Source organism: Bombus flavifrons, chromosome 13 (assembly GCF_040668555.2).
Source record: "Bombus flavifrons isolate JBK064 chromosome 13, iyBomFlav1_principal, whole genome shotgun sequence".
Taxonomy (NCBI): Eukaryota; Metazoa; Arthropoda; class Insecta; order Hymenoptera; family Apidae; genus Bombus; species Bombus flavifrons.
In genome coordinates this window covers 8902592-8920538 of record NC_138454.1, presented here as the reverse complement: position 1 = coordinate 8920538, position 17947 = coordinate 8902592, and the positions used below count along the sequence as shown (strand labels likewise).

The window sequence follows — 17947 nt, the reverse complement described above, 5'->3', positions numbered from 1 at the left end:
GAATTCTGTATTGAAAAAGATTTGTAAAAAGAAATATAAAACAAAGATATGACTTTTGAAAGTACGATGTCGGTGAATTTAAAAGAGAAAGATGAGCAGGAGAAAATGGTGCGTACTAGACGAAGAAGAGAGGTTCAACGGCAGAGTCGACGTATACATCGGTAGCAGCACTCCGTAAAACGAGCACGTATCGGCGTATCTGGCCGGAACGAGGCGAGAAAACGCGTTTAGTGGAGTACAGAGTACTGTTACTCGAGCCTCGGCACAGAGGAGCACGAGCCATCGTTGATACGCCATCTTCCCACCCACGTTTCCATCATATTTTCCATTCAGTTTCCCGGTTGATTCACATGTTGCTCTTAATGAAACCAACGAGGCAATTTCAGTTCCCGTCTCTAATTTTTCATTTACGACAACATTTGAATCGTTCTGCCTGGGAAAAGGAGTTTGAAATTTTCCTAGATTAAATTGGAGATTTATATCTCATCTCGTTTAGAAGAAACTTGCAAACGTCTAAAAGTTTCCATAATGAAAATAAGAATTTACGCAGCCCTCGATAGAGGTGACGTTTGAGAAATAGTGTGCCGATAAACGTACAAGTTACGCAAGGAATTCTTACGTGTTACGTAACGATGGTAATTGATAAAAGACGAACGATTTGTAAGAAAATACATATCTGGCGGGGTAACGAAACTCGTAAATTTTTGGCTCGTGGTTAGCGCAAATAAAGCATCGCGATGATTCGGCGTTTCGAGTGAAATATACAAAAGCAAAGGTGCGCAGAACTTTCGCGACGGTCGCATCATCGTTATTTCCGAAAGTCAGACGCTTCCACGTTATCTTATATAAACAACAAACAACACATATAACGAGAATCGTCACGTATTATTTTTTAACTTAACTAAAACGAAATATTAAAACGAGAAGTTTAAACCAGCTGCGCTTAGTCGATCGCGTACAGAATAAACTCCTTTCTTCGACGAATTAAGAAAGATTCTCCTATGCAGACCGAGTACGCGAAGTTAAGATAATAAAAAATAAGAATCACTCACCCAAAAGAAGAGCGGGCTCCCTGTTATCGTCCAGCAACGCAACGAGCACGAGGAACAGCGGATGCTGAACGGGTAGTCGATCCACATCGTCGGTACAATCGTCGTACACGATCACCTCCCTGTAATGCCTTCTACGCAACAGTTCTTTGCCTTCTCTGGTGTTCGCCAAATCGGCCAGACTCGCTTTACCCAATTGCAACCTTCTCCGGTTGAATCGATCCGAGCAATTCACATTGATGGCGCCCCTTACGTGGTTCACGTTGTACAAAATAAACGGTCGGCAATCGAGCAACACGGAACCACTGGGATCCCGTCCGAGGAGACGATTCGCCAGTTCATCGGCGGTGATGGTCTTAGTCCTCTGGAGTACCAGCTGTCTCTGCAGCGTGTTGTTTTCGGAGCACGGACTCGCTGGGAGGCTGACGGTCTCCACTTTGCAGCGTTTCGACGCGGACAGCTGGTGCTGATGAAAGTGGTGATGATGATGAAGATGATGGTAGTGACGATGAACGTCGGATAACGGAAGGTCGCAGTCGGTACCGCTGCTTGAGCTGCTACAGGCGCTGATGCTACTTCCGCTGGCGTTCAAACTACACTCGGTGCCGTCGCTGGCTATGCAACTGTCGACACCGCTGCTGGTCGACGAGCTGGGCGATACCGTGGACGTCGGCGAGGAAAGGAACGTAGACGCGCTCGCTGGTGGTCCTGGCTCGCTCAGACTGCGATTCAGAACCAGCTTCAGGTTGTCCCGGGAGCGTCCGGCCGAGACCGGCTCGCAGCACACCAGAGTCGACATCGGTGACAGCGACGATGCCTGCCGATGCTGCTGTTGTTGTTGGAGCGTGTACGTGCTCCTGACGTCAGTCGTGGTTATATCGAGACGCGAGCTGGACGCTGCTGCGGATCAGAAGGGTGCTCTCGTCAGATGTTATGCGCTTTCTGACGCGCATTCGATGCTCAGGCAGGTTTATGAAGTTTCGGGAACAAGGTGGGAGTGGAAAATAGGAAATAGCGGTAATTCGGGTTTGTAGATTGGCGGTTTTCTAGAAAATCGCAGACTACAGAGAGGATCTTCGTCCAAGTTAATCTTACGAATGGTGTTTCAGAACACCGATTGTTCGGAATTTTAGTTGGCCGTCCGTTTATAACACGGACAGGCCCATTTCTCTCGTTAGGACATTCCGAATTACATGTCCTTTCAGGGCGGTAAACGTAATGACTCGAGGCCAGAAAAAAACCCAGGAAGGGCACGGTGGGGAGAAGAAATCCAACTGCGGGAGGAGAGAATCAGGAACTAGGAAACGGAGTTCAGCTTCAACCATTGGACAGTACAGACATAGGACGACAGAGTCCTCAGTTAGTTCATCTACAAGCAACGAAGAGTGCAGACACAGGACGACAGAGTCCTCACTTAGTTCGGTTAAGTGCTACAACTAATACAAATAAAGTGCCGTCTAAATCTAACACTCGAGTTACTTCATCTCCTCCACCTTGAACGTTAAGTCATTAGAGGTACGCGATATCGACCGATCGGTTTGACCTGACCGGTTGCTCTTTAGTCGATAATACGCAACACCGATAGAGCCCACTAGGCTTCATTAAACAAACATAAATGTTTTTGTTGCGTCTAAGACAGAGGAAGCAGTTGTCTCTAATCGTATGTTCCATAATAATCTAACTAATTCGCTCGAATTTGAATCGTTTCCAAAACTCTTGCTCGCGTATGAGACACGATGAATCAAAGACGCCACGACACAAGCGCAATGATATAAATTCGTAGTCTAGTTTCAAGTAACTACTTGGAAGTCTCGTGTTCGCTAGAATTATCGCCTGCAGCCAGGACAGATCTAACGCGTGGGTCAACGATACTCCACGGGACGCGACGCGACTCGACTCGACTCGGAGAGAACGAAGATGGCGAGAAAGCCAGCGACCTTTAATCTTTCATGGAAAAGCGACAGCCCTCGATCGCGGTCCATGCCACGAATCTCTCGATAGTCGCGTTAGCCACCGTCCAATCAGTGAGTCACTTGTTTCGTTCTATGGCTTATGAAATCTCGTGCTTCCTTATTGCTACGTTTCCATGAAACGAGATAAAGCGTACACACGCCGTGCGCTCGGCATTATATCTGCTCGTTAACTCAGTCAATTTACGAGTGAAACGTTACGAGGGAAGTTTCACGAGATAGGACGGATTAACGAACCGAGCACCGAGCTCCTTCTGTATAGTTTTCCGTTCTGGTCTTGCGTACGATGCATTTCACGCGTGGACGTAAAGGTTAAAGCGACTTCGATTGAGAAACTAGTTTGTTAAAGGAAAACAAGCCGAGGTAGCGTGAAGTGACACTTTAAAAGAGTCCTGGATAGACTCTATGGTCTAAGATAAATTTGGTCTTTGGCAATTTTGTTAAATATCAACGTCAAGAGTAGCAATACAATCATAGCGTTGTACAGACGCGACGATTCTTTTTTGGAAGAAGGTAGAAGTAACTGTGACAGAAGACATTTCGGCACGGTATTTAACGATACCGATCGTGAAAGCGAGTCTTGGCAGCGTGAAACGGTTTAAATTGTTCGTAGAATTATCGGCAGGCTAAGGTAAATACTGGGTTCGATACATCGGTCCGCGACGTTCGACGGTTTTAAATAGCGTTACGGAGCCGATGAGTCAAGCCACCGAAATACCCGTATTTGCGGTCGCTTTACGCAGATCACGTCGGCCAAAATATTCCACGGCTTGCACAGGTGCTAAGACACTTATTATGTGATGTAAATGGGAGAACGCGACGCGTCTAGGTGATATATGGCGACGCCGAGCACTCGTATTATGCACCGATTCTCCTCTCTCTTCCTTATTCTTGTCTAATCTCTCTCGTTTTCGCGATAGTTTCGATCAAATATTTAAGTAAGTGTCAAGAAATTCTACTTTAGAATACGACTGCTTCTGTTCTGATCGAATTTGCTCGTAATTTCTTTTACGACTCTTAAGCCTCGTTCGAATTAGCCAAGTTACCAGCATCGAAGTCTGTTTGAGAGTTTGAGTAACGTGACTTAAAGTGGATACAGGTAACGCAACGTTTAAATATTTTCTTGATACACTCCTTTGTCATCACGTCTTCCAGCAACGTGCCTATAAACGAACGGTAGCTGAAACAACGTCTGTCGTGACACGTGCTTCGCATCAGCGCAACAACCGTAACCGTGTTCTCGAGTCCGCTTAAGCGACACTTAATCCTTTATCAAGCGCGAGTAACTGGCATCGAGGCGAACGATTGACTCGATTAACCTTGGAGGATGTCGTTCATAAGCGAACCTGAAATAATGGCCGCGACTCCGGTTGCATAATAATCGACGCCGCGGCGTGGTTCGTTCGAGAGTGAAAGCACGTTCTCGCCGATGCGAGTCGGCCCGCATTAGAATCGTTGCCGGTTACTGGTGAGCGCGACACCGTTACAAACCGCTCCGTAATCTACGTACGGTGCAGATAACGCGACGAAACGCAACCACCGGTCTACATTGGTTTTCCTCGCTGCCACGTTGCTCGCTCGTTTCTCGTGTACAACGATAAATCGGGTGAATAAACTCTGCTGGAATGTCAAACAACATTTTTATGTCCGCTGGACGACAATTTTTCAAATTTCTAGGTAATTAACTTTTATGTCAGAATCGAGACAGATATTTTTTATTTAGTTCACTTTACTTTAGTTTCGATTCCTCGAGTTATTAAAAATTAGGTAAAAGTTAGGTAAACGTGTAATATATTTATTGTAAAGTACGTAATAAGGTGTTATATAACAAGATATCTTTCTATGCGTTATTAAATTCTACGCGAGACATCATTGACAAATTTACCGAACATATCGTGCCATTGTCGCGAGAGTGACAGATCGAGCTGTTCTAATTTGGAAGTTGGACGTCGACCAATGGTCCCGAAACGTTACGAAAGACACGCTCAAGCACCACGCTGGCCCAACATAGACGTTACGTGATGCCTGCACGATCCTGCAACGCCCTTTTTCGTTTTATCTGCCGCGAAATCGCGAGATCTGTCGGAGTCGCGATTCCGACAACCCGAGGACGTTCTCGACGATCGACGAGCGATGCATCGATATATTTAGAGTCCCGTTGACGTGGATCGAGCGAAAAGCAGCAACGTTTTCGACGTCTGTTTATCGAGCTGTCTTGGCGCGAACGAGAAACGCGTGAAAATCGTTGACGAGCCTTGTTGACTTTGGTCGTTCTTAACGCGATACCGAGAGAACTAGGTGAAATATGGATCTTTATTTTCTGATTTTACGAGAGCAAACGTCGTCTCTGTTATCGCTGTTTTGCAACTTTTCGCCGGGTCTGGTTTGAAATGCGATCAAACTGAATTGCCAGCTTATGTCGGAGATCGAGCACTGCGGTTCAAAGCTGCTATTAAATCTCCCTGCCAACAATCGAAACTCCAATCCACGAATTACCAACATACGTCTCAACCACGAACATTCTTTCCAAATTCATTTCTCTCTTTCTCTATTTATCTATCTATCTAAAGATTCTCTGTGAGTTCTTGAACCAAAACCGGCGCTATCAAACGCCTCTAACCAATGCCAGATGACGAAATCGTCAATTTTCGTTCAACGAACGTCGTCAAACACACCCGAACTCGGTGAAATTGGGCTGGAAAATCCGTGGACTTCCGCACGAACTCGGCCAGGCATAAGGTTTCGTGTCAATGCCGTGGCAACGGACTCGAACGACACCGTCCGTCGAGGCGACGCACGCCGCGCCGTGCAGGAACGAATCGTAGTGAGTCATCCGACTAATATTAGAAGGTGAGGAAGCTGCTTTGGCCCAGTCCCTCTCGCTCTTTCATTCTTTCTTCTTCCGTTCCGGCGGCTAGCAGCGCCGCCACCGAGTTTCACTCGTCCCGGCCCCGGCGAGTCTTCGGGTTCGTTGTTTGGAATGAGTAAACGCCGTGGAATTCGACGCTTCGAGCGGCGAGCGGCGCGCACAACCTGGGCCCGGGTTCTCTCAGCCTGCGGACAGGTGTAGCGCCAGCACCTGCTGCCTCTGTTCCGCGACTTCTCTCGCTTTGGACCGCTTACACGCGATAGACCAACTGTCCGAGATTGTTTTCACCGGATGATAAAGGTGAAAGAGATTTCCAAACACGATGGTTGAGCATGTTTTCGAGCAAGTGGGTTACTGATTTCAGATTCCTCCGTCGAGTCATCTTGTCTAAGAATGTTGGCACGTTTGTTTCATATTACTTTGGTTTTCCTGCTGCGTTTAGAGCATAGCACAACGACGGAAATGGTTTCTAGCGACTGTACGCGGTCGTTGATTACGTGGATTTAAAGAAAACGGAGTAAACTTGAAATTCTCAGGTGCTAGCTTAAAAATGGTGGAAACGTTTATCGATATTCTCGATGAATAGATAATAATCGGCTACGATTTAGGAACCAATCGTTTGCAAATGAGTAGGTTTACGGGTTAGATGGCCATTACGAATGTCGGGAGTAAGTATTTTGATAGTTGCTCGGTATCTAGAGAGAGAACGAGAGAGAGAGAGAGAGAGAGAGAGGCGTTTTTTCAGTCACAGGGTCGATTGAGCAGTCACGAAGTTAACGATCATTGGGAAGGTTTGCCTGCCTGATAATTCAAGTTCGTTATGTCTAATGATGTAATAGTAACGATCGTGTGATTTCGTTCAGGGTTCAACGTGGTTAGCATACTTGGCAATAAAAACTCTTTTCGTCTTATTAATCATCGACTATATTGATCGATTTAACGTATAAAAGATAGACATATATATACACACACATACATACATACATACATACATACATACATACATACATACGTCGTAATAGAAAACTTTAAGGCAGGATAAAAAAGAAGGTGTTAACAAGCATTGGAATTCACGTGATTTCGATTGTTTAACAAAGTTATTATTACCCAAGTGAAATCAATTTTCACCGTGTGTAATCCCTGCGTGCATTCCACTTTCGTCATCTATTCCCTTGAAAAGCAGTTTTCAAATTTCTCTAGTCACTCTCTGCTATACGTTTCTTTCACCGCCAGGAAAACGAACGGAAAGAAAATAAACAGATGAACCGAAGCGTTTCGTAATACCGAACGCGTGAGCGTGTCCTCCTAAGACGTTCCGCGGAAGAACAACGGGTCCAAAAGCGTTCGAAGTAACGTAACGCTCCAGAATGATCTCAGCCCAGTCGAGAATGATCTCACTTATCCACGTTCCCGATTACGCTTGCAATTACACCGATCTCCCATCCAGATAAGTATCAGCAACCCCATCCAGTTCAATTAAAGGAAAGACCAGTCGCCGTTCAAGATTCACCAGTCTTTCAGCGAATCGTAACGTCGGCCGCGATCGTTTCAACGACTACCAAACACGCTCGTCGATCAGACGACCAAGAACCGATAGCGGTCAATGATAATAAACAGATGTGCCGGGAACACGATAAAACGGCACATAGTTGGTCAAAGAAGGGAGGAAAAAATAGGTCCGAACGAAACGTTCCTGCTGGGTTCGTCAGACGCACCTACCTTTCCCGATCGATCGAACCGGTTCGCCTTTACGACGAAACCAACAGCCGCCTCACGAACCGTGCCGGTGACGCACCGTTGTCGTCGTTCGAGGCCTGTTCACCAACCCGTCGTGCACTCCGTATCCCGATAACAGTCGACGATAATCCACGTGCGACCGCATGGAACCACCACTGTCCTCACCGGCGGATTTCGAGGCACAACGTCCTCGAGGACGCGACCGGTAACGAGAGGAAAGACTAGGCTGGTACACGGAGAAACAGGACCGAAAAAGGATGAAAAAAAGGTTAAGGGGAATTAGAAGAGAAAAAAATTAATAAAAGGGAAGAATGAAGTGACAAAGAAGGAAGGTAAAGTAAGGTGGTAATAGAGGGAGAAAAGAATGGAAACGAGAAAAGAAAAGAAAAAAGAGGAAAGGGAGGAGAAGAGAAGAAATAGGTTATTCTCGGTTACGAGAACGAGGTGTTCAGGAGAGCGTTGGCACGCGGGTGCGACGTCCCCCGTGCCTGGCTCGTTTCGTCAACATTTCCGGTTGCGCTGTGCTACCACGATAGGGGGCCGGAAGTAAACACGATGTTGACCGTGTGATCGACCGAGCGTGCTCGATAGATCCGTTCACGGCGGCCGACGAGCTGAGACTGAACGGCTCGTCCCCACGGAACGCCCGATCGCGATCTACGAGTACTACCAACGCGAGGCCACGGCCCGGCTTGGCCATCGTGTGAGTGCCTTTCTATACGAACTTACTCGTGTGAGTGAGTGAGCGTACGGACCATCGCATCGGGAGGACTTGCCGAGGTACTCGGAGGCGCGCGCGCGCCATCAACATCGAGCAGGTACGTACATTAACGTTCAGCGCAATCGTTCGGTCGGATTTTCCAAACTATTCGAAATTTTTCTTCAATTTCTTGGTATTTTTTTGGCCCCGTTTTTTAATTTGTTCGATTAAGTAAGACGACCGATTGTTTGTATCTCCGAGCTGGTTTAGTCGTAGTGTTTTAGTCTTATCTCAGAATTAATTTTCGGACAATTCTTTGAAATATACTTGTCACGTTCCTTCATACATGACATGTTCAATAAATTTTCGAAGACGAATGTCGACAGATTCCATTTGGCCAGGAAGAAACAATAACTTGGTATTTCGGTAACACGCGCTTGTTAAGTTTCCTGCAACGAAAATGCTCGACGGGGTCAAAGAACCGTCGTTAATCATTTTCCTAACGTTCAAAACTCGAAGATCGGGAGCTCGACTAATTCCGTCGACGAATCACAGAAAATTGATCATTACTATGACAGTCTGATCATCAATCCTCGTTTTCGTTGCACGAAAAAAAAAAAAAAAAAAAGAAGATTACCGACAACTTTTGTCCATCCTCCCACGTCGTCCCGATTATATCAGTCTCGTTATAATGCGTGCTGATGTATTTGTTTTGCACACGTGTAACAGAAATTAGTAACTACTTAGCGAGTCTGCTCCACGAACGTATTAATAGATTCATGTATACTTGGTTTCAGATAAAATAAACACTCGTACAGAACGGACACCTTGTCTGTTGGTTAATTCTGTCCAGTCGACTATCGCACGCTTCAACTTTTTAAAACACGACATTCCCGTAAATTTCTTTTATCTACATCACGTTTCACCTTAAATTTATCACTTCGAACCCACCTTAAAATTATACCTAAAGTCCATGTTTGTAAAACTTTCAATTGTGAACAATTATTTAAAATAAAGGAATACATCCCCGATATTTTGAATATTATATTCAATATAATAAATTTCTTTCCGATGTCCGACGATCGAACCAGCAAAAGTTCTATCGACGGCGATCGACTCGAAAGCAAAAGTGATTCACCTCGACTAGCGCATTATAAGTGAAATCTTCGATTCGCGTTATGTCAGATCAGTAAACGATAAGCATTATCGACGTTACCAAGAATTTCGCGATTTTTCCAAACGAACCACGACGCTCGTACGGCACTGTAAGGCGAGGCATCCGTGTGTGCATCGAGCGTACGTACAAATGCAGTCACGTACACGTGGAAACACGTACACGTGACTGAGAGCCAGCCAATGAGTCACCTCTCGTTGGTAACACGCGCGCGCGAGTTCGCTGTCGCGAAGCTTCCTTTTTTCTTTTCCCCTTTTTTTTTTTTTTGAAAGATCAATGACGAATTTTCCATTGATAAGAACGATATCGCGACAATAAACAATAAGTTGATTGATCGTACATCTCGATTCCACGAGATATTAACCCCGTCACGTGAAACGTCGGATGTCGATCTGGAATTGTTGAGAATACCATTCTAAGTGTTCCATATCGCACCGATTGTCTATAATTTTCCAAAATTTCCGAAATTATGATTGTTAGATGAACACGATTAGAATAATTTGCTTTAAACTTTCGAACGAGTACACGTTCCGACGTGAAAATCGCCAACAAAGTTCGCAACAAACGACCTCCGCGTAAGTCGACTCGTTGTTTGCGAAAAATCTTCGTGTAAAATCGCGAGTCAATACTCGGATTCGCGGAATACGAGACGATCGAGTTCACAAAAATTCGCTGAGCACGCGTCGACGCTACCCGACAAAAATTATTGCGAGGTCGATGTTGTCACCTGCGTTCCTGTCTCGTGCGACGCGGTGAAAGTTCACGCAACGTCCATCCATTCGGACGACTGGAAATCGTCGCGTCCCGAACCAAGCGTCTCTCTCCATTTACTCAACACGGCGCCGACCAATATGCTATTATTATCGTTCGTGCTGTTTTCTTTTCTGCCTCGTTTCTGCCAATGGCGATTTTCCCGATCGTGGCCATGAATTATTCATCCAACGATCAACCAACGATACTTTTTGTCGGTTTGATGATTCTTAAACCGTGACACTTACAATTAGAGTTTATTAGCTCGAGTTAGATGTTGGTGTAATTGACCAATGACGGTATTTAAAAGACGCAGCAATATATATAGCGATTCTATCTTTAGTCTCTATTTCGATTGTTTGTATTCCGCTTTTGGAATCATAAGCGAGACTTGTAAAGCGACTGTTTTAGAAAGAAATCTTTTCTCCTTCCATCGTAGAAGATTGTCTTTGTTTTACGATCGTTTTACGGTTCGCGTGAAAAGCGATTTTTCACGGATCGTACGAGATTGTTCCGATGAATCGAGTCACGGTAATGCGCTAACGCGAATTGTTTTTGTTCAGATGAAATTGAGAATCGTTCTCTTCACTCATCGATAACTGGGTTGCCTCAATTTTACAAGAATGTTCTGTACTTCGATTAAAAATAACTTCCTTATCTTGCTTTATATATTAATCGTTTTATAATTAGATTAACTAGAAGACTGGTGTAAGTTGAAAAGAACCAGATAATTTCCAAACGAAATCTCGATTTACATTAAGATTCTTTCTTACGGCGTTCTAAATCAGGTTTTGTCGATCTGTTATCGATCGGTGTAAACTTCTTTTCTCGAACCGGTATCGGACAAGAAAAGAACGAAAAATCAGAAAACGGAAATTTCATCAGACATTGGTCGCATGGTTCTAATCGATTCGAACAGTGGCGGATCGCTACTGTACTTTTTGTTTAAATTTATCCACCGACCACGTCGAATTATCGTTATCGAATTATCGAGTTGTCAAGTTTAATCGATGCGCTTATAAATTCTTGATCAAACCATTCGTTTAGATAAGATTGTCCGTATCGGTGTACTTGTACATAAAATCCTCGTCAATCGAACGAAAGAATCGTTGTACGTGAAAGATAAACATTTTCGAAATCACATCACGAATTTAGGAAGAGAAAGAAATAATCTTAGATTGCGTAGTCGGTTGCGCGAAATGTGCACGTTCGCACGATTGCGTCGAATATCTGTGAAACGAAAAACACGCTGCAGATGAGGAAAAGCAGAAGTAAATGCGAATGACGCGATGCGTCTCTGTCATTTTCACGTTGGAACATGACGTTCCTTGGTAACAAATATTCTCCGGAATATAACGATACATGGTGTAATCATTTTTCTATGTACTTGCGCCATTAAAACAATAAAAATAACCCATACACACGTAGAGACAGACGTGTCTCCATAGATGAAACAACTATTCGAACGAAAGTATCCATTTTGATGGTAATCGCAAAGCTATATTTTTATCCTGAAATTTTATTTCACGAATTCTCGCGTCTATCTTTACACGTTTCCTGCTTCGAAATCATTGAAAGCGTTTTGCCCATTTATCAAATTCATTGACAAATCTTCACCTGATCTTAAATCGTCTAATCAAATTGGCGTTAGGCGAATTTCATCGAGATATCCGCGTGTATGCGCAGATGTGCAACCCGGTTTCAGCGTGGTCATCTACTCCGCGCCAAAGATAGAGTCTGACATCATACACAGAAGCATCACTCGGGTCGAACGAGCGATAAACATACTTGCACACACGATACCTCTGCACGCGGAAGGTTTACGTTGTCTGTTAGAACTGTCTCAATTGACATCTTCCAATGCACTCTGATGTTTCGTGAGAAATCGTCGAAATAACGAAAATTGGTACTTCGCGGGCAAAGATGTTTGAGAATCGTAGAGAGAAAGGGTTGGAAAGCGATAAATTTCCATTTTTAAGTAGGATATCATGTCGAAAACTGGGCTGTAAGATGGTGAAAATTCCAAATACATTTCGAAACGAAAGGTATTCGATGAAGGAGGTTTGAAATTTTAATGGATTTTAATGGATTTTGACGGATTGAAACAGAACGATCGACGGATTGATTTCGAATCAAAGGCGCGATCATGTTTCTTCGTTCATCTTGGTTCCACGAATTTCACTTTCGACCGTTGAAATCTTATCGAACCGAAACGGAATCGAACTCTGCAAATTTAGAAAGACCGTATCTTTGCCACGATTTCGTTTTATTATTTGTCGCCTGCTTAAGCCGTATAGTAGCTCGTAACACTTGCCGTTACTCCGATAACGCACAGAGTATACAGCCTCGATCGCGTGTAAACATGCGTCTTTATGCTATCAACCTGACGTCACCTAGCGTACAGTGTACAGATAATAAAAGAATGGATTTGATGGATGCCTTCACGGCATTACGTTGAATTCTTTTTTTCGTAGATCATCAAACAAAGTGGCTCATGAATTATTTATGCGCTCCACTAAATCAAACAACGTTGACAAATACTGTAACAACGAGGATCCTAAATGCAGTCAACGAATTACAAGATACGTCCCACGCAACTTCCTCATTCACACTTCGCTTTCCAACCAATTTATCGAATGAACCAAGCTCGATTATATCTAACTTCGTCAGCTGTTTCTAAAAAAAAAAAAAAAAAAAAATAAACGCTAATCGTCCTCTGTGATACTAAAGTTAAGAAATTTTTCAAGAATGCAGTTAGTCGGTTTAGCTTTTCACTTGGCTTAACGTTAATATCGCAATGGTTCGTCGAGTCGCTTAAAATTCGCTCTAGGAATTCACTCGAATGGCTGAATCGACGGAAAAAGGAAGAAGTAAAGACGTAAAGAATGCGAGTTCCAGAAACGCTGATGAAGATCGATGGTCAAGCAACGCGATCGATATGATGAAACGACGAATCGCATCGTTCTCTTTCTTTCTTTCTTTTTCTTTTTCTTTTTTCGACTAAAGAACGTTTACAGCCGAGTCATCGATAGTCGAACGACAAGCGGAATGCCGCGAGCGCGAACGTGGTCGATAGAAAGTGGTTCTCGAAGCGGCGCGGCGGAGTGGCGTCACACACAACTTGACTCACCGATTCTGCGTGTCGTAGCTCGACTCGCTTGCCCAACGGCCGACCGCGGTATTTATATTTATGCCGTTGACCAGCCGGCCCGTATACTATTTCCGCGGTAATTACGTATTCGAACCGCGTCCGAGTTTCATTACGCGACAGTCTGATCGACAATTCGCGAATATAGACTTCGGATATCGATCGATACGGATCGATATGGGTGCAGTGTGCTTACTTAGGACGCGATCGAGGTTCGATCACTTTGTTCTTCTTCGTGCTTGATCAAGTGCATTTCAAAAAGCTCGGTCACTTTACGCTTACATGAATGGAGTTGATATTCAGATAAGATTCAAACGGCAAGACTCATTCGGTTCCTTGAATACTATCGATAAGCTGATAATCCTTGGGCAATTGCAACATACAATGTAACCATTAAGTGTCACACGAGAAGGAAAAATGCACCATCCACGATTATGAATCACGAGCTGAATTTCGCACGACGATGTCACGCTTCTAATTAACCCGAGACTGACGTTATCTATTAAAAATCACGCAGGGGTATCCCCGACCCGTAACGATCTTCCTTCTAACTAAATACGAGTTCATCATCTTTCTACGTAATCCTTAAGGCCATATATATTATAATATCAAGGCTATATGTTTAATTCTAAGGCTATATAGTTAATGTAGAAAAGAAAATTTAAAATAGAAAAGAAATAGAAAAGAATTTACGTTCCTATAAATTATACATTTGAAAAAAGAAAAAAATTCGAGGGAAGCATTTTATCAAATATCCACGAAAGAATCCTATTAATATTAAAATCAGATGCTACGATTTAGCCTCAGATCGAATGAATCTTAAATCCTGAGCAACTGATTTAAAGTATTTTATCGTAAAATAAATAATATTAAGAGATACGCGATGGAAATCCAACTTGATAAAATATCGAAGGAAGAGAAGAAATGTGAAAGTAGCCAGACTCACCGAAGGAGGCGAATTTGAATCTCTTGATCCTCGGCAGCGTCGCAGTAGTGCAACCGCGCGTCAAGGCTGGCATGGTGCTCTCTCTCTTCAACAGCGTGTTTGGACGTGACAAGCTGGACGATCCTTCCACTTTTGGGATAGCGGCTCGTTTGACGACTCTTTCCTCGGTGCCTGTCACCTCTACGGCTAATGAACGCATCCTTCGTTCACTCGTGTAATCTCGTGATATATACGGTGTGTGTCGTTAAGCCGAACGAATAGTGCGTTATTAGCAAATTTCAAAATTTTCCCGCTCCACCGTAACAGGTGGCCACGCGAACCAATTCAGGAACTAATCGTTTCGAAGTACTTTTGCTACGGTTATTTTATGACCTACTGGAGCACGATGGAATTTTAATTGAACAGATACTAAATACATAATCGTATAAAAATGTTTCCTTGCCTGTTTCGTTGTGTCGAAATTTTTATTTAAAAAGAGAAAGGATAGATATTTGGTTGCGTAGAGAATAACGTTACTGCGAACGTTTGCTCGTTCGAAGAATCTTACAGAAAACTAGGTATTTTTTAACTTCTAAATTTTTTACTTCAAATGACTCGATTGGATTAATCCTTAAAAGACGCGCATTAAAATCTTTCAATTTAAACGCTGCTCGTCCGCTTTCGCTAAAATCACCGAAGAATCGATTACTTATGGCAACATTACACGCGTCTGCCACCAGAGGGGCTATTGTTCGCGCAAGTTCTTGCTCTACCATCGATTCTTTCGTATGTAACTTTCCTTAGTCACAGCCAGACTGGTTCGAGTCGATACTTTGACGTATTTCTAGACTACTTAGCCAAGTTTAACTTCACTAACGTTGGAATTTTCTCGAATCGGAGACCCCGCCGCCTCAGTTATGTTATTAATAAATTTATCAACAGGTCTACGAGGAAGTGAATCTCCTACATTCGACGTTTTCTTTCTGCTCACGAAATGCTGATGCTCGCATTGCGAAATATATCGCGACGAAAGAATTTGTTGATCTAAGAATTTCCACGTGAAAGCAAGTTTGGCTGGACGTTTGCTTATTCGACGATGACACGCTCGATCGTCGGACGCGAACGAAAACGAAAGCACTGTAGCGTATTTTCGGCAAGGGAACGACCTCGAAATGAAATTTACTCGACTTCGAGGTTGGATCGTCATTGAGAAGGCACGTGAGACGCAGATGTTGCAGCTGAACTTGTTATAGAAATGCATACGCATGGAAGTGACTTCGATGAATTTTGATTTATCGTCATCCAAACATTTCCATCCATTTGAAATTTCTACTCAGGTATCGTGACACGTATACTTTACTTACGCGTACAAAATGTTAATCGATTATTCATCGAGTTATGACTGAACGTTAGTTGCGATCTAAAGAATGATTGTGCGATGCCCAGTACGACGCTTGCTTCAGATAATACGTTCTATTTTCTAAATATGACCAACCGTTTTGTTTTCGAAACATTGAAACTCCTACGTCAATCTGCAACGTCATCCGCTGTAAACGAGAACTGGATTCTTCGTTTGTTTTAAAGAATTCGCATCTATTTGACGCATTTTTAGACAATGACTGGGGGAATCAAGCGTGAGGCAATCAATGGTAAAAACAAGAGTGAAAAATATACGTACTTACGTAATATCGCGTTATCTATGATGACGGAAGCGGTAAACACTATCGAGTCCACAGATACAAATATTTTAATAGACTCTAACAAAACATTCCAACAAAGACTCACGCTCTTTCATATTTTATATAAAAATATATCAAAATTCAAGACACTCCGAATTAACTAACGCTGACGATATTTTGTGTATTTCCGAAAAGCTCTTTATCGATAAATAAAGATCCGTAATTCCCGACAAACCAGAAACTATTCTTCGCAAAAATTTTCCATCATATCCTCGACTAATTATTCTTTATAAACATGAAATACACGTTTTCTACTATCTAAAATGTAATAAATGTAAAGTTACGATTCCAAACAGATGGAAAACTACTCGCCACGGATTTTCATCGTATTCCGAACCAATAAAATTCCTACAGATATCATGCTCAAATAGTCAAAACGATAGTCGCGATAAGTTGTCAAACTCGTTCGAGTTCGCGGCTTAACGACGCACACGGCACATCACGGTCCACGTGGACCGCTATAGTACTCGCAGGACTTACTCATCGACGACGGCCTCTTGACAGACTTTCCGGCGAGCAACAGCCCCGACGATGCTTTGCCACGATGGTTGACCGGCGACTGCGCCGCTCCACGGCTCGCGAGGGATATCTTTGCACTCATCCTCGCGGAGGCTACCGTTTCCTGCGATCCTGACTCACGTACCGGGAAGTGGAACTCGGAGGTCGCGCTGGCATGCCACCTCGTTAAATCAAGCTAGACCTTCTGGTCGCTGTCGTTGTTCGATCCGGTCACTGGTATGTTTTTCTCGGTCCTCCGTTGTTCTCCTCGGCGCTACTTGAGGATCTACAAATGAACAGCGTAAGAGTCTGCCTTGAAATGATACGATTTTGGCGAGGTTAGAAATTCGAACGTTGTAGCATGACAAATGAATCGTGTGTACCATTGTTCGAGTCCACTTATTCGAACGTGAACTTTTATTATTTGAACGACAAATCACTGAGATTCTACTATATAAATTTTAGCAATTCGAACTTTGTTCTTTGAGAACAACGATCCCGAGCAAATGAAGTTCTATCGTAACGATAGTAACAACAATCGTAGAATTCAAAGAGGAAACGTTTGTTACATCGTTTTGCCGATCTTCTAGAATAGTAGTTGCAAACGTCGTAATCTTCTCAGCAAATCTGACAGCCCCGATTCTAAACAAGTGCGTGTAACCACGAAGCTCATGAAAATCAGGCTGACACGTTTCTTGAGAAGTCTAGGGTACAGCTTCAAACGCGGTTTATTTAACCAGAAATCATTCGATGTTAACACCTACCAGGAAGACGAGATCAAACGTTTGCCAGACATGTTCCGACGTTGTCCAAACGAAAGTTGTTCGAAAAGGCACGCAGGTCTTGGTCGATCTGAAACTAACACGCATTCTGGTTATTAGAATCACCATCTATCGCTAGAAAATTGAGATGCAAGAGTTCGACGGATGGTAATAGGCTTTTTCATCGATATTTACCGATTTGTAAATTACAGAGCTGCGACTGCGGAATCACGTACAGGGAAGTCGGAAATTGGAGGTCAAACGGCTTGAAATCACGACGGGCCTTCCGTTAACGATCTTTTAACTGGTCCCTGTTCAGGAATTACCATATTTGACGTATTAACCCTGGACCAGACTTCCTGTCTACCAGCGTTCTCTTACTTCGTTCGCTTATCTGAAAGAATTGGGCACGTGGTCTTCTTTCACACAGTTCCAAGAACTTATCTATGATCTACGATCGATTTACACGTTACTGATGCTGTTGGCGTTTTGCTGGCACCGACCTAATTCGTTAACGAGTTGAAGATGTTTTTTTTTAATGATTATTGTATCGAGAAGCCTCCGGCCTCTTTGAAACTCGTTTTTTCGAAATATTCTTCGTGTTTTCACCGAGAGAAAGACTAGATA

At 43.5% G+C, this 17947-nt stretch overlaps 1 protein-coding gene across 3 annotated transcripts in view; it reads right to left on the bottom strand.

Annotated features, from left to right (window-relative positions):
• The window catches only part of LOC138185999 (dual specificity protein phosphatase 10), a 60805-nt gene extending 43107 nt beyond the window's left edge, over positions 1-17698 (bottom strand). The window contains exons 1-5 of one of the 3 annotated variants that reach the window (XM_069125409.1): positions 17516-17698; positions 17324-17417; positions 16542-16845; positions 14344-14529; positions 1053-1946 (exon numbers count right to left, since the gene is read on the bottom strand). In XM_069125409.1, coding sequence (XP_068981510.1) covers positions 1053-1946; positions 14344-14529; positions 16542-16662 — 1201 coding nt within the window. In that variant the 5' untranslated portion in view covers positions 16663-16845; positions 17324-17417; positions 17516-17698. Of the gene's footprint in view, positions 1-1052; positions 1950-6995; positions 7332-7607; positions 8246-14343; positions 14530-16541; positions 16846-17323; positions 17418-17515 lie in introns of those variants that run through there. The other 2 variants (XM_069125407.1, XM_069125408.1) reach the window with 2 other exon arrangements.
• Positions 17699-17947: the final 249 nt, after the last annotated feature.